Here is a 22,760-nt window from a genome sequence, read left to right on the forward strand (position 1 = left end):
AAAGTGTTGGTTGCATTTTTACCAGCTTTCAAGAGTTTCTGGGCTCATCTGATGATAAAGTCAGTCAGTCATAATTTTTGTGAGTGGGAACAAAGCCAAAATAGCTAACAGTGATTATGATAAATTGGCACAAAGATATTTAATATCAATTTTAGCCAATATATAACCCCTCCAGGGAGACCTCCAGCAGAGGTTCAGATCACCTCCAAACCTTATTTGTAGAGAGAGCTGCAACATTTTTAATGAAAGAACAAACAAAAGTCCATGACTGACTTAGCAATAGTAATCCTTCTCAAATAGCAAAGGCATGTACCAGCCCTTCTCTCATCCCTCGGAAAATGATTTAATATAATGGGGGTCACAGGAGACTGCTAAGAGCAAAGAATCCATACCAGACCTGATTACAGTTCAGAGCCTTTCCAAATCTGACTTTCTTAAGATCCCAGTTCTGGATGGCTCTTAAACCTAGGCTTATGGGAGATCTTAAAATAAATGTATATGTTTATGCAATCTTATAGATCTGTACCTTATTCCAGAGTCATAAGACATTGTAAATAGATGGAAAAAATGTTCTGTGTATATAGCATTGTTCTGGGAAAACAAATCCCCCAACAGGTGTAAAAGAGCACAAGCTTTCCCTCCCCCAAAAATACCCAAGTAAGAAATACAAACAAACCACTACAAATATGGGCGCGGCGTGGAGTGATAACCAAAAAAAATGATGTGACTTCACAGGACTGTTTAAAGCTTTGCTCACCGTTTGAAAAGTCATTTGAAAGGCTTAGAGGAAAGGCTGTGTCAAAATGCAGACGACTGCAATATAAGCACTAAGGCACTCTTGGCACTAAGGCGCTTACTTGATTTGGTGTTGGGAGTCAGTAGGTCAAGCTGATGGTTGGACTTGATGATCTTGAAGGTTTTTTCCAACCTAGATTGTCTTATTCTATGATTCTGGTTCTATGATTCTGGTTCTGTGATTCTATAATATTTGCCAAGGGGAAAGAGTTAAACGTTTTCCTAGCTGCACATCCAGCTTACTGCTCCTTATGAGAGAAGAACTAAGCAACAGTGCTTGAAATCCACGTTTACCTGCTGCACTGAAAAGCAGTGGAGGTGTTCAGAAATTCCTTTGTAGTGTACACGCAACCTACAGAAAGCATAATAGCAGAGGGTAACATCTGCATGTCTGCAGTTCTTAATGTGAGCATGACACAGGCAGATAAATGTTAGGACTCTGTCCAGTCTAGTTAGAATGGAAACAAAATAAGAAGATGAAATTATCTGAGATCTAGGTCATTTCCAAAACAACGAGAAGTGTTATGAGAACAAAAAGAAGGTGCACATAAAAATCAACAGCACCCTCTTAGGAAGTTGAAAATGGAAAATAACAAATAGAAATTATTAAAACCAAAGGGCATTCCGCAAGAAAGCCAGAACTTCAAAGATAAGTCAGTGCACTGCAAAGAGCATCTGTTAGCATACTGATGGCAGATTTTTTTTTTCCCAAATAGTGGGAAACTGAACAAAAAGAAGATTGTGACAATAACTCAAGGACAAAGTCCTGAGGACATCAGACAAATTAGTCCAAACTTAGTAGTTCCCTTTTCATCCTACCAGAACCGTACAATTGAGCTGTAACAAGACTAATTGCAGATTTTACTGAAAGAATCAGCCTTTTTTATTTTTAGCAAGCACATGTCAGAAATATTCTTATCATCATCAATGTCCAGTTCTACAGCCCCTCAGTGGGAAATAAGACTTGGTTGAGTATCAAAATGCAAGGCTGTAGGACTGAGCTGGCATTGCAATGGTGGTATGGTGCAGAAGAGTAGGGAGGAATATAAACACAGAGGAGGGGTATCAGGATCATTTCCTGGCTATTCTCTCTCATTCTCTGACAAGTGAAAAATCAGGGTGTCCCAAGTCAGCTGTAGTAATGCTGCATTTTGAGACCTTTCCAACAGCAGTGACATTCAGACTCATGGCATTAAGAAGGAAGCTTACCTAGAACAGCTGAAACCAAATGGCCAAAAAATGCCACATTATTGTCTTTCAGTCTTCAACTTTTTATTTGTGCAATATAATTAATTCTTCTTAAATTCCAGAACCATTGTTCTGCTAGTGCAAAATATGACAGTATGCATTTAAGTACAAGAAATACCAGTGTAGGAATAATGATGTGATTGGCATCAGTAAAAGCAGTATAAAGGAAAAGACATCAATGATAAGAAAGTGATCAGTGAAACAGAAGAATGTGTACTGAAAAGTAGAAAGCATTCAGCAAAGAAACTGAAAGCACCCCTGTGAGGGTGTAAATCTCCTGAATGAGTTATGTTTGTTTATACCACCTGGAAATCTGTCCCTATAAGTACATCCCAGGAAAACCTGGATGAGCTGAGGCATTGCTTAAACCTGGGGGAAGGAATAGAGTGTTGCAAATGCACCATTTACCTCAAGTCTGGCTGCTGATTGTGATTGGAAACAAATTCCAGAGATCCCAGAGCCCTTCAGAGAGAAAAGTCCCCACGTAACCAGAAATCCTATGCTAGCGTGCCCTCTATCAGAATTTATGTGAAGGAGCAGGGATATGATTAATGTTCTGAAACGGAATCTGATTTCACAGCAGAGTGCAGCAAAAGAAGCTTAGAAAACAGATGTTTTATCAGCCAGAATCTCAGAACACATTTACTGAGGATAAGGATAGCCAGAGAAACTGGGCTTCCACAGAAGGTGAATTACCACAGCTCATCCAACCCCAAAGAACAGCAGCATCATGTTTCATAGGAAATAGCCTGCCAGATATGTTCTTCAAAGAAGCAAGACCACTGTGAGAAATTGGATTACTGTGCAAGAAATAGTAGAGGTGCTGCTGGGGATCCCAACGACGTAGCATGCTTAGTGCCCAGGGAGCCCTGCTGCATGGAACATGAGGTCCCACACACACCACGAGACAACATTCACAGCCAAAGCTGTACCTCTGAGCACTTCTCAGCCCAGCATTAAATACGACTTGATTAAAACAGCAGACCAAGATTTTTTTCTCAAAATGGCTGCTTAATTCCCTATTTATGCATCTGTCTGAGAGGTTATTGACTTCAGCAGGAGATATTGGGTGCTCACACTGTGGGAGCCTAATTACAGGCACTGTATTTTACAGGCCTTAGCCATTGCTGTACAAACACCATCAGAAACACATCTATATTGCGCAGCCAAGCATTAGGATGAAGAGGCATCCCTAAAGGCAAAATGTGGGAAAAAAACGTTCACAAAATCCAAAGATAGTAACATTCAAGTTTAAATAAAACTAACAAATCGCAGCCTCCCCATCCAGCAATGAGCTCTGCAAGAGGCAAGTTAACTCTAATGACAGATCAGCCCCAGGAAGCTACAGTTTTCTCTGAGAACAACCACTATTTTTCTCTAAATATCAATGGAAGAAGGTCCCTAGAAAAACATGTGATAATTCAATCTTAGTCTCAGCAGTCCTGGCAACTTGCTTTTTCTGGCTTGCTGCTCCTAGCATTTCCTTTTGTTACACAAAACTACATTAAAACACATAAGTAGTTAGAAAGGATCTCAAAGTAATAAATTTTACAGCCAAATAACTGCAAACAAGGCAAAAAGGTGAAGGACTCTGGGGCATGGTTAGACCTTGAATGGTGACTTGTGGGTGGACTCCATCCCTCCAGCAAGGCACTTCCCTTCTGGTGCTGAAGGGGGAGGAGAAACACTGAACCTGTGAGGAACATCTAGACGAAAGCTGGTTTGGTTCCCTTCCCGCTTTCACAGCAGGACTTTAAAACCATACTTTCTATCAAGTTTGGTAGTTTCCCATTTAGTGTTAAGTTGCCTAACACCTCCTGCAGAAAGCTAGAAGTTTTAGAGACTCCAGCCCATTCACAGCAAGGTTTTTGAAAACCTTTCCATTGCCCTGTCCTGGAAGTCTGGGTCTGGCCTTGTACCCACTGTGCCTGAAGGACCAGAGTCAGCAAGGTCTGGTGAACAAGAGGTCTGTGTCTCATGGCTAGTTGGCACTTCATGGCTCTGCACAACGGTTGTTCTTCACCTCTCTCTTTCCCCTTGTTTGGCATTGTTAAAAGACATGTCCTGTTAAAAAGACACGTATCATTGTGTGTTTTCAAGATGCGTTGAGGCTAAATCATGTACAAAACTCACCCTGTTGGTTTAAGACATGATTTTGCAGAGCTAGTTTAGATTCATTTTTGATTATTTAAGGGAGGACTAGTTGTGTACATAACAAGTAAAGTTTCAGTATACACAAAGTCATTGCTGGTTAACAAACAAAACGTACAAGTTATTTAGCAGCAAGCCATTTTTGAAGGGTCTTGAAGAAACTCAGTTCATGTTTGAGCACTGCCCCACTGACTAAAACAAAAAAATGTCAGAGTTGTTACCAATGCAAGGATTTTTCATAGTTTTTTTGGCACGGTTCTGGATTTTTTAAACCCTTTGCTTTTCATTTGTTATAACTCCTTCAAAAAGCACCTCAAGATGTACTCCATATCCACAGTCCAAGTGACTCTACCTCCTGAATATATATGCATAGTAGTTGAAATTATTCACTAATATTTAGACTTACAGCATGCTTATTTGTCTTGGCTTTACAGAAATACTTCTTTCCTGTTACATAAAAGCTTTTTACTTGGTTGTTCTAAGCATACTAAGAATTCTCTGCTCTAACAATAGTGAAATATCTTTATGTCACTGGTTCTGTTAATTCTAATGATTGGTCCTAGGCTGTTCCTCCCCTTCCTTTAGGAATGGTACCTTCCAGTCTCTCCATGTGCATGAAAAGTGACAAGCATGGGTCCCCATATTTCTACTTATTGGGCCACCCTAAAGACACGGTTTGTAAACTCTGCATGTATATTATCTTTCTCTAATATGCTTTTGTTTCTTGCAATTGTTAATTGAGTCTTTTCCAGCTTTTTCTGACACACTAGCTCTCTAAGTAGTTTCTAAGCATTCAGCTCTCCTCTCATAACAGATTATCTTAGATATCGAAGCACCCATGCATTTTACAAATGTCTTTTAATATACTACATCATTTATAGATGGTTCTTTAAGTTCCACTACTGCTAGTGCAAGAAACACATCCATAAGTCTGCCATATATCTGCTTGTTCTCATTACAAAAATTAATGGTATGAATATGACATTTCAGGTAGCAAACCTTAAACTATGGAGAGTCAAAGCCATAATTATCCTCTTCCTTATGGTACTTGGCTTGCAAAAATATTAGTGATTTGAAGGTGGAAGTTAGATAATGATCTTAAACCATATTTATATGCAGCCTCTTGAAGAAATAACTAATGTAAAATTGAAGACTATTTGGAACAATCTGTAATGCAATATGCATTTTTTAAACCTGGTGGCTATGCTGAATTTACACATAGCACTTTGCACTTGATTTCGAGTTATTTTCTTCATAAATCAGATCCTACTGCACAGGTTGTTCAGATACATCAAATTTGTAATACATGGTCATGGACCAGAAATGATACCTGGAAAGGAAAGGAAAAGAAAAATGTATTTTTCATATTTTTTATTGATTGCTGTCATCACAGAAAACTCAGAAGTGTTCAGATGAATTCAGTCTCCCTGCTGTTATTGACTTTGCACACTGTAGTGTATTTGCTATAATTATAAGGCAAGTTTCACGCTATTGAAGCAGACAGATTGGAAATAGAAAGGAAGCTATTCCCAAAGGTATTCTCCAGCCTCTGTGCTTTGAGCTGCTCCTCCAGTATAACCCCCATCAGCAAGCTGTGTTTAAGTGACCAGTTTGGGGCATGCAAATCAGGATAATCTAATCAATTGCTTGCAGGTGTTTCCAGTTACAGGTTATTTCCAGCTTGTGTCTACAAGGAAGAATTTTTGGAAAGCAGACATGCCCCTGTATTTTGCTAGTGCAGAACTGGACACATCTAGAGGCCATCTGAAAAATTGCACCAATGTAGTTCAAGAGTTTGTACTGTACACCAGTGTCTTTCCCCACCAGAGACTAGTCTGAGGAACTTCTTCATTGCTGTGAGGCCTGTGTAGTGTAAAAATCTGAATTGCACCAGTCCTTGCAGTCATCCCTACCTTACTTCTTCTTTGCTGTCTTTGGCACAAAAAAGAGTAGGTCAAAGAGATCATGAGGATAGAAGTCCAGCCTGGTGGTAGGGCCAGTTTGCAAGTCTCGGTTGTCACACATAGGATGCTCAGTGAGTTGCAGTTCCACCCCAAGTGTTAGACATTAATAACCATTACTTTCTATGCATTACCTTTATTATTTTTTTCCTCCTGTAGCATAACAGACACAGGAAATAAGTCTTCCTGAAATAAGTAGAAATGTAAATCCTCTATAAATATATCTTAAGTCAGTTGTGCACAGTCACTCAGATGATTATTTATTGGGCAGGAAGTGTTGGGACAGAACTTTTTCCCAGCAAAATATGTCCATAAATCAGAAGTAATTCATTTTGGGTCAACACCAAAACCAAACCACCCGACTGATTTAAATAATATAAAAAAAAAAAAAAAGTAATGTCAAGCCAAATAAAAACATCTGTGTTATAAATTGTATTGATTTCAGGTGTTTTTAATGAAACAATTTGGTGAGTCAAGGAGGGATTTTCCTAAAGAGACAGTTTTGCAGGGAGGCTGCGACTAAAATGGTGGCTGTGCCACCTTCATAATCAAAGGCACATCTATTAGAGCACTGACCAAGGATGTGAATCAGATTTCCTATTGCAGAACAGGTATAACCTTTCTGGCATGTCTTAGGAGAGGCCCCTACCATAAGATTATAGGGCAGCCTGTTATGAGTCTGCATTTCTCTCATGGAAGTTGTTCCATTTTGTATAAGTCATTATTTATTGAAGAAGATCAGTGGGCTTTCCTGAAGTTAGATATACCACAGGAGAGATGCAGGTGCTGGAAGGTAGTTTAGAAAGTACACCCAGATCAAGTGACATCTGGCTAAATTCTGTGCTTTCTTGCACCATGGGTTTGGTAGCCCTAACTAATGACAATTGCATTTATATTTGCAAAAATACATGAACAATTCAGGAGTTTGTGTTTTTATTGTTTGGATATAGAAAATTTCCAGCCTTCAGAAATCTCCAGTTAGCTGCAAACCAAAATCTTCAAGTTCTTTAGCCCTGATAGTATGTCAGAAGCTTTTATCTTTGTATAATACAAGGCTAAAGCATCTTGGTCTGTACATTTAAGACAGATAGCCCTACCTGTTCAGAGTACTGATTAGATAATCCAATTCATCCTACTTTTAATACTCACTTCACAAATCTCCAGAGCTGAGGTTGGCTGTTAGTCAAAACTTGAACTAGCCCATGTATCATTCATCTGATGTGAGTGCAAAAATCAATAGTCATTTTGGAAAAGTGCCCTTTCCTTCTGCGACCACCTTGATGGAACTGCAAACATTCATTCATATTCATGTTGCATTTCCAATACCACCTTGTTATTTCTAGCAACACCAACTTAATTTCAGGAACCTGTGGTGTGTAAAAAAAAAAAAAAAAGTATCAAAATACTGGTTAATAAAATTGGCCTAAAACCATCAGGCAATTTGAATATGAGCTCCCAAAGGTTCTAGCTGTTTTATTGCTATGGGTAAAAACTATTCAAGGACAAAATTGAATATTAAAATTTGTTTTGCAAACATGTCCTTAGTTTTTAATAAATATGTAGCAGCTGGCAGGAAAGTAGAACATCCTTCTGCTAAATAACAGTATATGTGTATACATATGTACAGCAACTTTCTATTTTAAAAGATATATAGACCTTTTTCATAGGTATCCCTTGATACAGAAATAGAAAACGGTTTTGAAAGGAAGAGAGACAGATGGGAAGACTTTCAGAGTTTTATGGCTATGTTTTTTGAGCTTCTAGTGAAACGATCCCATTTCCTGACATTTAAATGCAGAAATACGAAGTCCGTTCTATAGTCCTAAATGTTGCTTTTGCAATTAAACCTCCAGTGATTTTTGGCCAGTCCAGCTGAGTTCTCTAACTCACACTTCCCCCATCTGTATAATGGGAATAGTAATATTTACTTACCTATCTCATGAGAGTGTTATGGGGATTATTAATTTAATGCTTGAAAACCACTTTAAAGATTAAAATTCCTAGTTGACTACTCAGTATTATTATTAAAGCAAAACCTCACTAATTCACATGCATTATAATCCACACCAAAATTGGCAGTGTTCCCCCACATCTGAGCAAAGATTTAATAATAAGGGTGTTGAGCAAGTTCTCTTATTACTAAGGCTTAATTATTATAACACAATATACTGGAGTAGCTTTACTAATGTGGTGTAAAGTGTAGCTAATTACAGCTAAACTACAGTAGCTAAAACAGATGAACAAACATTATTCTTGGCTTTGTTCAGGTAAACTGGCAGTCAGACTTACCAGCCAAAGAAGGGAAAAGTCCCACTCACAAATCTTTTTCTAAGAATTATTTTTGCTCTCTTCTATATTTCTGTTCAGTTGATAATATTGGATATAAGCACACAAAATAAAAAGACTAAAAGAATGCAACCATCTCACCCAGTCTCCACTGCATCAGTTTTTCCTTTCTTCTTGTAACCAGAGAAATAGGAAAAACTGGAATTCAGTGATACTTACTGTGTCTTTGTAATTTGCCATAGGACTAAGTCCAGTCTTCTGCTGTTGCAGCATATCAAGAGATAAAATCCCTTTCCTGTTGTGAATGTCTCAGTCCCTCTCATTTCCAAGTTTACACTGGGAATAGCACTCCATGGTGCTGTTCATCAGTTAGCTTCCCTATGTCTCTGTGATGGTATCCTTACAATATAGAGCTCCATATGGACAGGGAAAGTATGCAGACACAAGTAGTTATTCCTGTTGCATGGCCCAATAGTTCTTATAGCAAAGGTCATGCAGTAAAACCCATTCCACGTTTCTTCCACGCAGCCAGTTTTCTGTAATGGCATGTATTTCCCCATAAGAGCAGAGCTGCTCATCTGTATTTTGACATGAAGAGTGATTTGGAGGGGTCAAACTTCACACTCAACTGGAAGGATGCCAAAAATGTTGCGTGCCCAACTCTGGCTTGAAATACACAAGAACGTTTTATCTTTGTGCGTCCCAATAGTCTCTATCTCTAAAAATATCAACTGTACTTGGGATACAATGACTTTGAACTCATTTAAGTGACATGTTAAGTGATCTGTGGTTATCCAGGTGTAAAAGGTCTTGCTTTTTAGCTCACTTAAAAGAAGCTATAAACAGCAGTCAGCTCTTTTAGAGACAGCAGCACACCTATGAAAGTACAAGGAGTTATATAAAATACAACAACAAACAGACAAGGTGTTTTGCTTAATCCTTGCCAGGGGCCTGATGCCTGATACTTAAGTCTAAATGAAACTAGTAGGTCTTCTTTTGGCTCTAGTCATTAGTATCTAAAATTTGATGAGTCTAAATAGTCATATAGAGCGTGACATAAAAAATATCGTTCCAACCGTTAGAGAGTAGAAGGCAAGCTTCTTCTGTAGAAGGCATTGGTTGCACTTGGCTCTGCCTTTGCCTTCTGGGACGTGTCTCACTCCACCATTCCATGGTGCAGTTCCCAGCTGGTGGTTTGTGGCCCCACACCAGGCAGAGGCTCAGGAATCTCATGGAGCCTGCCAGATTTCTTATAGCTTGTTACTCTTTGCTTGGAAACAATCCGTTGGAAACTGAAGTGCATTTTTTTTACTGTGACGGTATGTGGTAACTCACTCTCCAACCCATGTTTAACAAACGTGACCATAGAGCATGTTATATTTTGTTTAGCTACAGCAACGTGTATGCAACCCAGAATTTTAAACATCTGGGTTCATTCTAACAACGTGTACTTTGTGTTTGCTCATTAGGAGCTGAACATTACAATATTGCATTCACTTACTCATGCACTTCCATCTCATTAGACAGTTTTTAGAGCAAATTGTCTCAGCGTCCAAAAGATGTCAGATACAACGACAGCCCCAACAGCAAGCCTGGTCCCAAGGGCTGCCCTTTCAATGCCCAGTGGCCTCAAGTCTGAAAAGGGATGGCTAAAGATAGACTAAACTAATTCAACTGCTTCTAACCTTAGCAGCCATATTTATTCATGAACCTTGTAAATAAGGATGCAGTTGAACCAAGTTATGTGTTTTGCTTAAGATCCTGCTGAGATCTTAAGTGAGAACTGCCAACACAGTACCTGCCAGGAACAGCTTTCTAGGGGGCATTTGATAAACAGTAAAAATGCTCTGAATTCCTTACTTGTGAACTAAATTTTATGTATTATGTAGATACCTTTAATAATGACAGCTATTTATTGACCACACAAGATGTGATGCCAACTGGTAACTCCCATTTTAGCTCTGATAATTAATAATTTTAATATTTGAGTTTAATTAAGAGTGTAATATCGAGCTCTTAAATTATTCAGACTTTACGGAATGTTTTTCATTAATACCACACATTCTATTAACATATTTATGAACACCTTTTATGACTTAATGTGGCTTAATTCTATTAATAAAAACTAATTTAAAAGTCATTATCTTTTTTAATTATACAGTAACTTGTAATGCAGATTCTTCCAGCTCCACTGTGGCTCTGGAAGAAAACTGCCGAGGTTTTTGCAGCTTCTGTACTGCTGCCTGACTATGCAGAAAATGTAAAACCTTCTTTACGGAAGGGATGAGGGCCTATTGCCTGAGTAGCTTTGTTCTGATAGATATGTGAGATGCTCAGCACTTCAAAAAGTGTACCAAACAGCTTGAAGGACCTAGTGAATGATAATGTGTGTTTAGTGTAACATCACTCAAGACTAGTGTTTAGGTTGTCCATAGACTTAACACCAACACAGCAGTGAGAATCTTGCTGCATAGGATAAAAGCACAGACTGCAGCTTTTCATTTCAGCTGTTGACAATATTAGTGAGTAATCCTGCAACACTTACACAGATACATTAACTTAATTCAAGGAAAAAGTCAAATTTACCAAGTTCACTCAGATTAGTGATCATGCTCATTTGTTTAAATATTTAATGGATAGGATTATCTACTAGATTCGTATCTATTGAACAGGCTAAAAAGGGTCTTGGAATGAGTGATAAACTGTGTACTCATAATCATCTGGCCTTAAGATTCACAGCCAGAAGACTTTTACAGTAAATTAGTAAACTGATTTACTAAATTAATTTACCTGTTCCGGGTCTGAAATATAAACAGATTGTATACAGTGCCTTTTCTTTTTTTCCCTCTCCCATTCCATCGTAGGTTTAGGTAGCTGTTTTCTGCATAGAAAAATTACTTTTCTTATCCTCGCTATTGTAAGAGCAGTGTTAAAGTCATCTTTGTCCTATTTTAAGTTCTGACTGATGTTGTTGTAGACAGCCAAATGAGGCAGAGCTTAGGCACATCACAGTGAATTGCTTATGGATGTGATGTATATTTAAGAGGTGAACAATAGCAGGGAAATCAAGTAGGGGCCAAAGTTAGATGCAACACCCTGGGCTCATCCAAGTCCAAGATACAACACAGTCCACTTGCTCTCCAGGACTCTCATACCCTGACTGTTTCTGAATTATTTGGTTATCTCCTGTATTAGCCTGAAAATTCTCAGACCACTTACCTGTAGTCTCTCACACTTGCTTAAATGGGCCTGATATGGAGAGATGGGTCTAAATCTCTGAGGCACTCCACTCAGCGTTGATCGGCAGCCTCCGAAAAAGTTTCCCAGAAGGAGCTCCCCAGCACTGGTTATGTACATGTTCAACAGAAGAGCAGACATCTACTTCCAGCGGTCTTCAGAGACACCTCTCTTTCTCTCTGACTCTGTAAGGCAATTAAATGATTATCTCAAGTGATTAGGCCGGTAAAATACTACTGAAGCAGTGTAATAATTAAACAGCTAACTCAGGGAAAGGTATTTACTCAGGATGCACTGGTTATAGAGTAGGGTCTGAAGAGTAAGAATAGGAACTCTTCAAGCCAGATAAATCACTTTCCATGTTTCTTTGTTACCATCTTTAAAGTAAACATGTTACATAAAAAATTGAAAACCGCTTTCATTCATAGTACTTTATAGGGTTAATGAAATACAAATCAATGCATATGCTGACTTTCATGTTTCAAGAAAACATTCAGTATTTTTCTAAAGGATTTGTTCAAACTCTCCCTTGCAATGTGCAGTTTTGCACTCCCTGCACTGTCTAAGTTTTCCTTTTCTCTCTGTTCCCTTAGTTCCAAAACAAGCAATATCATCTCCTGAACTTCTGTAGGTTTGGTCTTCCAAGTGTAACTAACAATCTGTTCTCTCTGAAGTGTGTTTCGATAATTCTCAAATTAGATTTCTGAACATAAAAGCACTTTATCTAAAAATACTCAATGCACAGTACAAAAATGGTGATTAAAGTGAATTTTACCTGAGCTATCGTTCAAGGTCTCATCAGATGGCCCTTACAAGGACTCTATGAACACCATCTCTGCTGTAAAAATATTTGGGGCATCTTCCATTTACTATCTAGATAAAGAATAAAATGAAAAATGGATACAATGAACCCAAAGGAACTGAATTATTGCTCAGTAATAATTAGTAACATGAAAAGAAGTAGGGCAACAGAGGAGGATTGCACTGGGAGGGAATAAAGCAGGAAGCAGAGCTGTACTTCCTGGTGTTAGAATAGGTCAATGACTGGTTTTTCTGAATTTTCTGCATGTAAAATTAAATGTTTGAAGTTTATAGAGGAGATAAAAGTATCCCTCACTTACCTCACATTTACAGTCACAGCTCCTCAGTTTCTGGGGACATCTGCAGAAGCCATGCTATCAGTAACTCCCAAGAGTAGTAGTGCCCTATCTTCCAGTATTAGATCAGTGATGAAGAGAAAAATGCACATCTTTGATAACAGACTAGATTTGGCACTGTTTCTTGTTCCAGCATTAGCCTTTTCCTGATGAATCATCCTACTTTTGAGAAAAGCTGAAGCACAGAATTCAGAAATAAAACATGCAGGGACTCAGATGCATGTTCATTTTCGTGTGATCTTTCATGCCTTTATATAATTCACTCTAGTTACCCTGTCCATCCATCCTCAACCTTTGCAAAATACAATGTGCAAAGTCAAAATAACAAATTACTAGAAAGCAGGAAAAGTCCACTCACATTTACAAGCTACTACAAATAGTCACCAGGATATTACTGAGCACAAACAAGAGAGCAGTATAATGAATATGGTTAGACCAAGATTTCAAGAAATGAGATTAGGTTTTCATTGCTTCAGAAACAAGACCCCACGATATCAAACAGATCAATTAACTGCATTTGTAGGAAAGAAAAAGTAGTTTGTATGCCCAAATAACTAAGTACAACCTAGATTTATTTTTGTGAAGGTAAATGGTATGTATGTCATTTTCAGACAGAATCAAAACATGACACCCACAGCAAGCTGCTAAAAAAAAGACATAATGGGAATGCTAAGGATGAAAGGGCTAGCCCACCTGGACATGATGACTAGACAGTGAACAGCAGAAGGTGCCTAAATCATGCTGGTGTTTATTTCCAGACCTATTGGTTTGGGTGTGGATAACAGCAGTGGAAGAAAAGTGGATTTCTCTCTTTTAAGCCAAGCAAAGTTTAATTTGTGAGAAAACATTTGCATAACACTAGTGAATAATTAACAAGAAGTGAGAGTTTATAGCAGGAAGTAAGGAGGATGCAGTGCCCATTGCAACGCGCTCTCCAGGAGAGTTTGGGGCATAGGGAGGGGAATGCATGATGTACTGTACCATGGCAGCTGGACAGAAGGTACCAAGAGCATTTCTGACAATCCAAACCTCAGCAAATCATTCATTTCTGGAGGCAAAGGGTGCACTATGTCTGGGCTGAGGAAGCTCTGGGATGAAAGTTTAAAGAATCTTTAAATATTCTGAAATATCCCTCCTTAGAGAGTGTTGAGGGAAAGCTGCAGGAGGCCAATGCAATCAGGAACATCACAAGCATGTTAAGCTATAATGAGAAAGAGCCAAATTCATTCCTGGTGTAACACTGCCAGCATTAGTGGATGCTCACCAGGGGACAATTTGTCCCATTTTTGTTATTAGCAGCATCTGTAGGAACTGTTTGCCACCTTCTGGCAGTACATAATTTCAGACAAAAAGTAGGGAAAAAAATGCACCATATTTTTTATGTAATCAAAAACTCTTTGATTCCCTAGGAACATAATTCTGCAACGAGGTGAAAACAGCTGCTTAGACATTTCAGGAAACATTCATAATAACGAAAGCGTTCAAAGCTTTAAAATATTGTTCATTATTCACATACTTCAGAAATAAAAATGGCATTGAAATTTTATTGTACGTACTTAAGTAACAATGTGATGTCATTTCCGTTCTTAACATTACTAAGTATTGAAGAAATTAATACTTCTGTCTTATACTTAATTTTACGTGATGAAAAATCCCACATTCTTGATAAACTCCCAAGCAATTATTTAAAGTATTTTGATACAAAAGGAGAACCCAGCAGCAAATCTGAAGTCTAATCTCTCTTGACCTGAGATTTAAGCAGAGCAGCTAAGCAGAGCATGAACAGACTTGACACAATCTTAGAAGGGCAACCTGTAATGAAAACGCAGGTATTACAGAAAATTAAATAAACATATTAGTAGGCTGAGCTCTTTCCTCTGACTAGGTACCTAGGCAATGCTCAGAAAGCAAGACAGGCAGAAATCTCTTCTCAGTTAACAATAAGGCTAGGCTTTTGTTGGTGGTTCAGATGCATCCATCAGCAAGCACTGGATCCAGAAAAAGAACTAGGCTTTAGTTAACAGAGGAGCATGTAGACATGTGAGTAATATCCTCATTTCCAGACCTCTGAAAGCACATAAGCTGACGCAGCAAACAATTCATGTGTGTGTCAGGTCTACCCCAAACAAACAAACAAAAAAATCTTTAGACAGAAAACTTCTGGTCGTGATGCTTTCCCCTTGTCACTGTTCATCCAAAATGGCTGTGATCATCTCTCATCCTCCTACACACTGAAGGGTGTCTGTGTGTCTGTGCTGTCTCTTACTCAGTTAGCAATTTGCTCCTTGCCTGGGAGTTATGTGAAAGAGGTCGTAGGTGAGTCATTCTAGCACATTCCATAGAAGTGCTGCCAACCTGCATGCCAGTCGCTCATGGAAACTAAAAGCCACCCAGAAAGCACCTACTAAATTACTCCAAATCAAATGCCGTCACAATGACAGATGATAGTGCTGCCCCCAGGTCATTTATCTTGTCTAAACTGGTAGGTCAAGGGAGATTTTCTCCCTTCAGAGAAGGGAGGAAGGCATCTATCAGCCTTCAGTGAGATGTGTAACTTCAGAAAATCATTTCTCCCACAGTAAGTATGATATCCATAGTGACAAAGTAAAAAACAAATTTAAAACTACATCAACCCTAAATCTCTCCTGTAGGTTCAGATGAATGCGATATCCTTCACTTCTGCTTATAAGCTGTTTGGGCATTAGTAGTTCGAGCTCTATTAAACAAATGCAGTCTTCAATTCCTCCCAGGACTGAAGAGGAAAAAAAAAAAAAAGTCAAATCATTGCTTTGTCTCTGGTTGAGTATGTTTGCAAAATGTTTTGAGATACTTTGGGATAACAGAAACTGAAAGTAGGTTATGTTTGCACTTAACACCACAGATTTTATGTAAAGCTTAAAAATTAGGACAAAACATTATTTTTTCAGATGTATTAAGAAGTTTTTCCAAAATGTAGTTATGCCCTCAGAATAAGCCTAAAAAGAAATCATTAGTTCAGTTGCTCAAAGGATAAAATTTGGCGTTTTTCTCATGTTTATGCTTGTTATGGAAAAGCAATCGCTTCAGTGCAGGTTGAACAAGTCCAAATGAACATTTATGGCTCAAACAAAGCTCTTAAAATGTTTTTTTCTTTTGAGCAACAAATTACTTGTATTACTGTGCTTTGCTGTACCATAATAGTTTTGCTATTTTCCTATAATTTTCAAAAATTAGAGAAAAGTCAGTTACAATACCCTACCATCAGTATTGTGCTCACTAGCCAGGGACATCTTGCAACCATAACTTGTTGACATGAACATCTACCAAAGCTGAGGATGACTTTTAGCCTAATTTCCTTTAATTTAAAACAAAAAGCAGATTAGGTTGTGTTTTTGCTGTCTTGGGTTGGCAGCGCTTGAAGCTTAGAGAAAGTTACTTCTTCAAGTTCTTGCTTGTGAGTACTATATTGCTGGAGAATAGGACTGGAAGTTTTATTTCATGGCAGATGTTCCCTCAGCCACTGGAAATAGAGCTTACATAGTTGCCTGCCCAAGGAGAATGCCAAACTCAGTATATCAAACAAACTGCAGCCAATGTCACACCTGGGGCTGGGACAGCCAAACTTCCCTTTAAGCTATGGCTGCAGGACTTCTTGCTAAGTTGGTTGTGATTTTGATTTTGTTAGGGTTTTCTAGGAGAGAGCCAAAAATCTGATAATGCCTATAATATGGCAAGTTCTAGCTAATAGATAACTACATACAGTTATTATTACATGTAACAAGTACGTACCTGCTGACTCACTGTTGCTGAAGTAGGTTCTAACTTGCTATAGTTTCTCACTGCAACATTTGGTGGTTCTTCCCTCCCCTCCAAAAATGAATACTGAAAACAATAAATAAATGCAATTGTCTTGAAGTACAGTCCATTAATGAATCAGGATGGGATTTCCCACAGCTATCACATCTCCAGGGAATAAAACAGCAGGCTGCTTACCCCCAACTCCCTTTCCTCTGAGCGTCCATAAGTAACAGGTACAACATTGTCCTTTGTGCCCCAAAGGAGCAGCAAGTGGTGTTTGCAGCCCTGTTTTTGCAGTGTCCTCCTCCTGCCTGGATGAGAACCAGCTGATTTCCACACAGTGGCACGTTTTGTGTAGAAGTACACTCCTTACCCAAGAGCATCTTGCTGCCATTTGATGTCTCTACTTATGTGCAGCTGATGTTTCCCAAAGTAACAAGGTATTTCTGTAACTTCAGATGCTCTCAGGGCCTTACACGAGATCTGATAATGGCCCTCTGCTCTTCACTACCCCTCAGTGAAAAATACCATTTTAGCGACCAGCAGGAAACAAAGACTGTACGTAAGTCAAAAACATTGGCCAGACCAATGCTCATCCCCACCTGTACCCTTGGGAGGTGTGCGATGGAGTGTGCAACTGCCACAAAAAGCACAGACTGAGCTGAGTTTGTTTCCTTTTTCTTCATTCATGCTGCACACATACCGATGACTTAACGGGAGAAAAATCACCCTGGGCAGTTTGCAGTACTGTGGGGTGTGGGGTCTCTGAGCGCCTGTCTCTCTCTGAAGTAGAGGTTAACACAGGCTAACGTAATCTGCAGGGAAGCAGTGTAAATTAGCTTGTCCCGAGCTCCACGCTGCTGCAGATGGATTAATTTGCTAAGAGCCAAGGTGGTTTGTTCAGCGCCGGCGCAAGCACCTCGCTGGTGGACAGTGGCAGGTTCCCACTGCTTTGCCGAGTCCCACGCTACCTGTAAAGAAATTGGGCAAAGGGACTTGGGCCCCATGAAGGATCGCTGTTTTGAGGGATATCCAAAGCAGAATCTCCTGGATTTTGGATCTAAGAAAAGCCCGGGTGGGTCTGCTCCTCTCTCGCCACCACAGCCTGCAGAATTACAGAATTAAAGAACCAGCCTGGAGAAGCAAATGCTTTTTGTAGGCAAGCTCATAAGAGCTGATAACTCTACATGCATGAGCCTCCCTTTTATTTTTTCTTGCTCAAGTGCCAAGCAGGGAGCAGATGGTACATTACTCAGCCTTAACTGGAGGGTAAGAAAGTGTGATTTAAAAAAAAAAAAAATCATTTGAGACCCTCAGCCCATTTAGATTCCAAGCTCAAAGTTTATTTGTCTTACACAAAACTTGTACTTTTTCCCTTCTCAAATGCTAATCCTCTCCACACATATGCTCATTATGCAAAAGCATATGACAAACACCATCTGGGAAAATAAATAGCTCCTCAGCTAACTGCACTGCTCCCTCCCCTTACGTCACCCACCTCACTATTGTCTCTCCTATTTTTATCCGCAAAACAGCAATCACTCAATCAAGCTATTACCTTAAATGTGCTGTCTCAGTCAAACAAGCTGCAGAGCCCAGATTGGGCAGTAAATCCCATTCCATTTTTCAAGATGATGTGCATCTTTATGATAATTTGAAAGTAGCCGTAGCACTGAGAAGAGTAAACGTGGCATTTAAAGGACAGTTGGCATCACTGAGAGATGCTAGTCCTGACCCACAGAAGCCCAGGCTTGTTTTCCAGCTAGAAGGTTACATTTTCTCCCCCAAGAAATATGCAGCTCTTGCCACAGGTTCCACCTCGTTTCCATGGATCCCTGAGACAGTCCTTCATCTCTGACAGATTATTGCTCATACTGTTCAGAGCCAGGCAATGGTGCTAAATGACATTAGCCAAGTTCAGTGATTTCTCTAACCTCAGTGTAGACGGGTAAGAATAGGAGCTGTGCTGTCATTAGTCATGATGGATTTGTAGTCTGCCTGAATGTTAATCAAAAGCAATGAGGACCAGATATGCAAAAGAAAGACATTTGGGGACACCATCTCAGAATATTGTGTTTTGTACCAGTGGATTAGGAAAATCATCATGATTCAGCAAAGGAGATGTCTCTTTGGCTAAATTAAACAGAATGTGCACAACCTGACCATATTGTGTTGAGGCTAAGTAACCAGGAGAAATTCAAAATGCACAGCCAAGAGACATAGTGGCTGACGCTGTGATATAAAGGCAGAGCTCTGTAAGTACCCTGTAAGAATTGTGGGGCCATAAACACTGCAACATTATATCTGTTTAGAAAAAAATATGAGACAGAATTCAATGATGACCTTATCTGGGCTACAAATTCTTGTCAATTATTATATGCTTGTAGGGACATGTTTAATAGATGGCAGAAAGTCCTTCTCATTTGTCCTCAGAGACAGCGCTGATATTGCCCAGCTAAGAAATCCATTATACAGCTACAAAAGAGGCAATTTGATTTCATGAGCACGTGTCTTTATTATTTTAAGAATAATTTAACATAGGAGGAGAAAAGCAGAACCTGTATGAAAAAAGACCGAGGTTTCCAGCATGTGCAGTTACCAGCCCTGCGGTTCTTTCTTCTCCCGACTCTTTTATTTTTATTTATTTGACTGGGGGTGGATTGTGTTTTGTTGTTTTTTTTTTCCTCCCCACTGACCACTGGGAGTTTCACTTCGCCTAAAAGACCAAGGAGTTTAATTCGCATGCGTGGTTCGGGTGTTGATGTTGCTAAAAATGCGTATGTGTATGAAATACGTGCTCTGCCTTGCTGCACACACCCTTAACTCCCTTCTCTTTGCTGTCACAACAGACGAACCAAACTCCTGGAGTGCTCCCTCTGCCACCTCCACAGGTCTGCCGGAAGTAGCTCTTTCCCTCGATGACATAATCTCACCATTATCTTCATCACACATAGCCCCACCCTCTGACCCTTCTCACCAGATAAGCCCAGAACCAACATGGGATATCAAGAGGGAACACGACGTAAGGAAACCAAAGGAGTTTTCGGTGAATGGTCATAAAAAGAAAAGGTTAGGAGAACAAAGAGAAAGGTCAGCAAGTCCTAAAAAGGTAGACAGGTCAAAGCACGAAGAGGCTTCTTGGAAAGGATATTCAGAAGGTAAAAATAAGACCACTGATGGTGGCAGGCACACCTCAGAAAGCAAAGTGGTGGGACACAGTGTTATGATCGAGGCTGGCGTGAGAGAGCACGTGTGTGCTGGAACCAGTGATGAACAGTTTGGGAGGCTGAAGAAGCCAGAAAGCAAGAGGGGAGGATCTCTTAGCAAAAAAGAAGATCACAAATCCACAAATACCAGTGAGAAGAAGTCAGCTGCAGCACCCGACCATGTCAGGCTTGATACAGGTGCTACCAAGACGTACAGTAGCAATCGCTGCAGCTCTCCTGGAAGCGATATGGACCACAGCCAGAGGGACCCTGACGGGAAACCCAGCGAGTTCCCCAGGAAGGGACATCTCCACTCCATTAGCACTCGCAGCACCAACACCACAGTTCGAAAGGCAACAGTCTCCCCAGGGCCGTGGAAAATCCCTGGCTCGGATAAGCTACCTAGTGTCCTGAAGTCTGGTACTTCTGCCATGAGCAGATAAGCACGGGACTGTTGCCCTCTAACTGTCTCAAATCGACGCAGAACATTCTTCTTAGTTTTTGTCTCACATTGATTTATTTTAATTTATTTTAACTATCACGCATTATACACAAACCATTGAGGAATGAAAACATTAGTGTGTAATTCCATGACAATGTGCACAGTATCTAATAAGTTCAAAAGCATATAGTCAACACGGAGATTTAAAACCGACCCTAAAGTCCCAGTTCCATTTTAGGGACTTTGGCAGCTATGGAAGAAACCAAAACAATATGAAGGACAGTACATCAGAGAAAGGGTAGTGCAGTGTAGCTTTAGCATTTTTTTCCACTGCATGAAGGACTTGGATTTCATTCAAACTTTATATCAAGAAACTGGAACAAGTTAGAGCAATCGCAAACTGGAACATCGCCTTAAATAAAACTGCACGGAGCAAGCTGAAACTGAGAGAGGATCTTTTCATGGAGCTAAAATGTTGTAAATAAATCGTTCTCGACATATCTAGACAGGGGTTAAAGGGTTTCTTTGAAGCATTCAGAACTGTATGCCCATGACACGTCTCCACTGTTACCACTTTGGGATAGTCCACGTGATACCCTGTAGCATAGTTCACTGGGCGCTACGGGAGGAGTTGGAAATCTAGTGGATTAGTTTCTGTGATACCATTTCTACTGCCATTTTTGTGAACAAACCATATTTCTGTACATTGGAAAGGAGTTAGGGTGGAGTTGTATTTGCAAATTATTCTCCAAAGCAATTTACTACAGGTTCCCCAAATCCTGCAAGGTAATGTTCAAGCCAATTGGCCAGGCTCAAAACTTAAGACATCCACAAGGCCCTTGCAATGAAAGGAAGATTGCTACAGAGAAAAAGCTGCAGTTTCCTTAAGGAAAGGCCTTTCCCTCCTTCAGAAAATGATAGCTTCTCTTATGAACAGTGCTATGTTTCATACCCACTTGCCTTTAGTTAGGATGCTCTCACCTTCCATCCCCTAAGTTTGGCAGAGCAGGTGCCTTTAAGGCACACGTTAACAATAGTTAGACTGAAATTCTGTCTTCGGTGTCTTCGTTCAGTAAATTCAATATATTTCCATTTTTTAAAATGGTTTCCATATTATCATTTCTTCCCTACCTCCATTTTTTTTTTTTTTAGCATTTTTTGCTTATCTGTTTTGAATTTCAAGCCTTAAGTGCCAGGTAAACATTCCAGTCTGCCTTCACAGGAAATAAGTCCAAGTTCAGTCAATCGGTCACTATCTTGTTTAAAAAAAGATATTGTGTGTATGTATAAATGTGCATATGCTTATTTGTCTGACAAAATTAAAACAAAATCCTGGGCAATAATACATTGGTAATTCTAAAAAAAAAAATACTGTCAAAAAATCATATTTTAAAACTATTGTTCTCTAGCAATCTTAGTTCCTCACATGCTCTGCTGAAAAATTAGATTGAGATTGGCTTTGTTCCAAGAAATTAGCACATTACTGTACATTCCAAACATTGCACTGGACTGAGAAATTTACAGGCATGTTTCTTCCTGTCCAATTATTTGAAAAGCCTCAAGTAAAGGATTTTGCAGCTTTCAAACTTTTTTTTTTTTTTAGAAAAAAAAAAGTCCATCTATAATTTCTAAAAAAGCACAAGTCCATGTAGCTGTTTATAAAACTCTTATTTAATGGAAAAAAAGAAGTAAAAAAATCTTTATCCCCTGAACTAGAATCCAATACAATTTGCCATTAATTTATTGAATCTGATTTTGGACAATGCTTCTGTAGTGTAGATGCACGCCCCAGTATCTTATTTTTATGTATAAAGAAAGCAAACAATGAAATCTGAAAAACAGTTGAGATTATGCTTGCATAAATTCTAATTTGCACAGTTCACAGCTACTCCTTGTGCAGTAATTGCTTTATGCGGCTGTAATCGATAACCTGTGAAGACAGCACATCATCTAAACCCCATTCCAAATAATATTTCTGTGTAGTGTTAGCTGTGAATTTACCCTGTACAGCTCTATCTCTATAAATATAATTCCATGTATTAATAGTCACAGAAAGGCTGTAAGTGAGCAACTATTTTTATGAAACGCACCACTATGGATAAATTAACTTTTACAGAAATCTTGTTTACTGTATGATATTCTAAACCACTGTCAAATAAAATATATATCCAAAAATCTTTTTTTTTTTCAATTGTACATAGTCTGTGTGAATTTTGAGTGACATGCTTCAGTGTTACACCGAGAAACAATCATTTGCATGCATATGAGTAGAATTAATGAACTACTGCATTACAGATATGGGAAAGCTCTGTTTTTATTTCCTACTCCAGAGAGGGGAGTAATTAATGAATTTGCATGTAGGCAATCAAACAAGTTCTGTATAGACACTTTAAGGTGTAGGAGGGTACACAGGTGCAGGAAAATGTCTCCTTTGGTTGAGAACTGAACTCTTATTTTCCTTCCAGCCCCGGGAAGCACAGGAACCGGGTGGTCAGGCTCC

At 39.2% G+C, this 22,760-nt stretch overlaps 1 protein-coding gene across 3 annotated transcripts in view; it reads left to right on the forward strand.

Annotated features, from left to right (window-relative positions):
• Positions 1–22,439, forward strand: part of MAGI2 (membrane associated guanylate kinase, WW and PDZ domain containing 2) — a 776,112-nt gene extending 753,673 nt beyond the window's left edge. For 2 of the 3 annotated variants that reach the window (XM_050708167.1, XM_050708168.1), the window contains one exon: positions 19,462–22,424. In XM_050708167.1, the coding sequence (XP_050564124.1) occupies positions 19,462–20,261 (800 nt within the window). In that variant the 3' untranslated portion in view covers positions 20,262–22,424. Of the gene's footprint in view, positions 1–19,461 lie in introns of all 3 variants that reach the window. The other variant, XM_035549439.2, reaches the window with a different exon arrangement.
• Positions 22,440–22,760: the final 321 nt, after the last annotated feature.

The sequence above is a fragment of the Cygnus atratus genome, chromosome 1, assembly GCF_013377495.2.
Source record: "Cygnus atratus isolate AKBS03 ecotype Queensland, Australia chromosome 1, CAtr_DNAZoo_HiC_assembly, whole genome shotgun sequence".
NCBI lineage: Eukaryota > Metazoa > Chordata > Aves > Anseriformes > Anatidae > Cygnus > Cygnus atratus.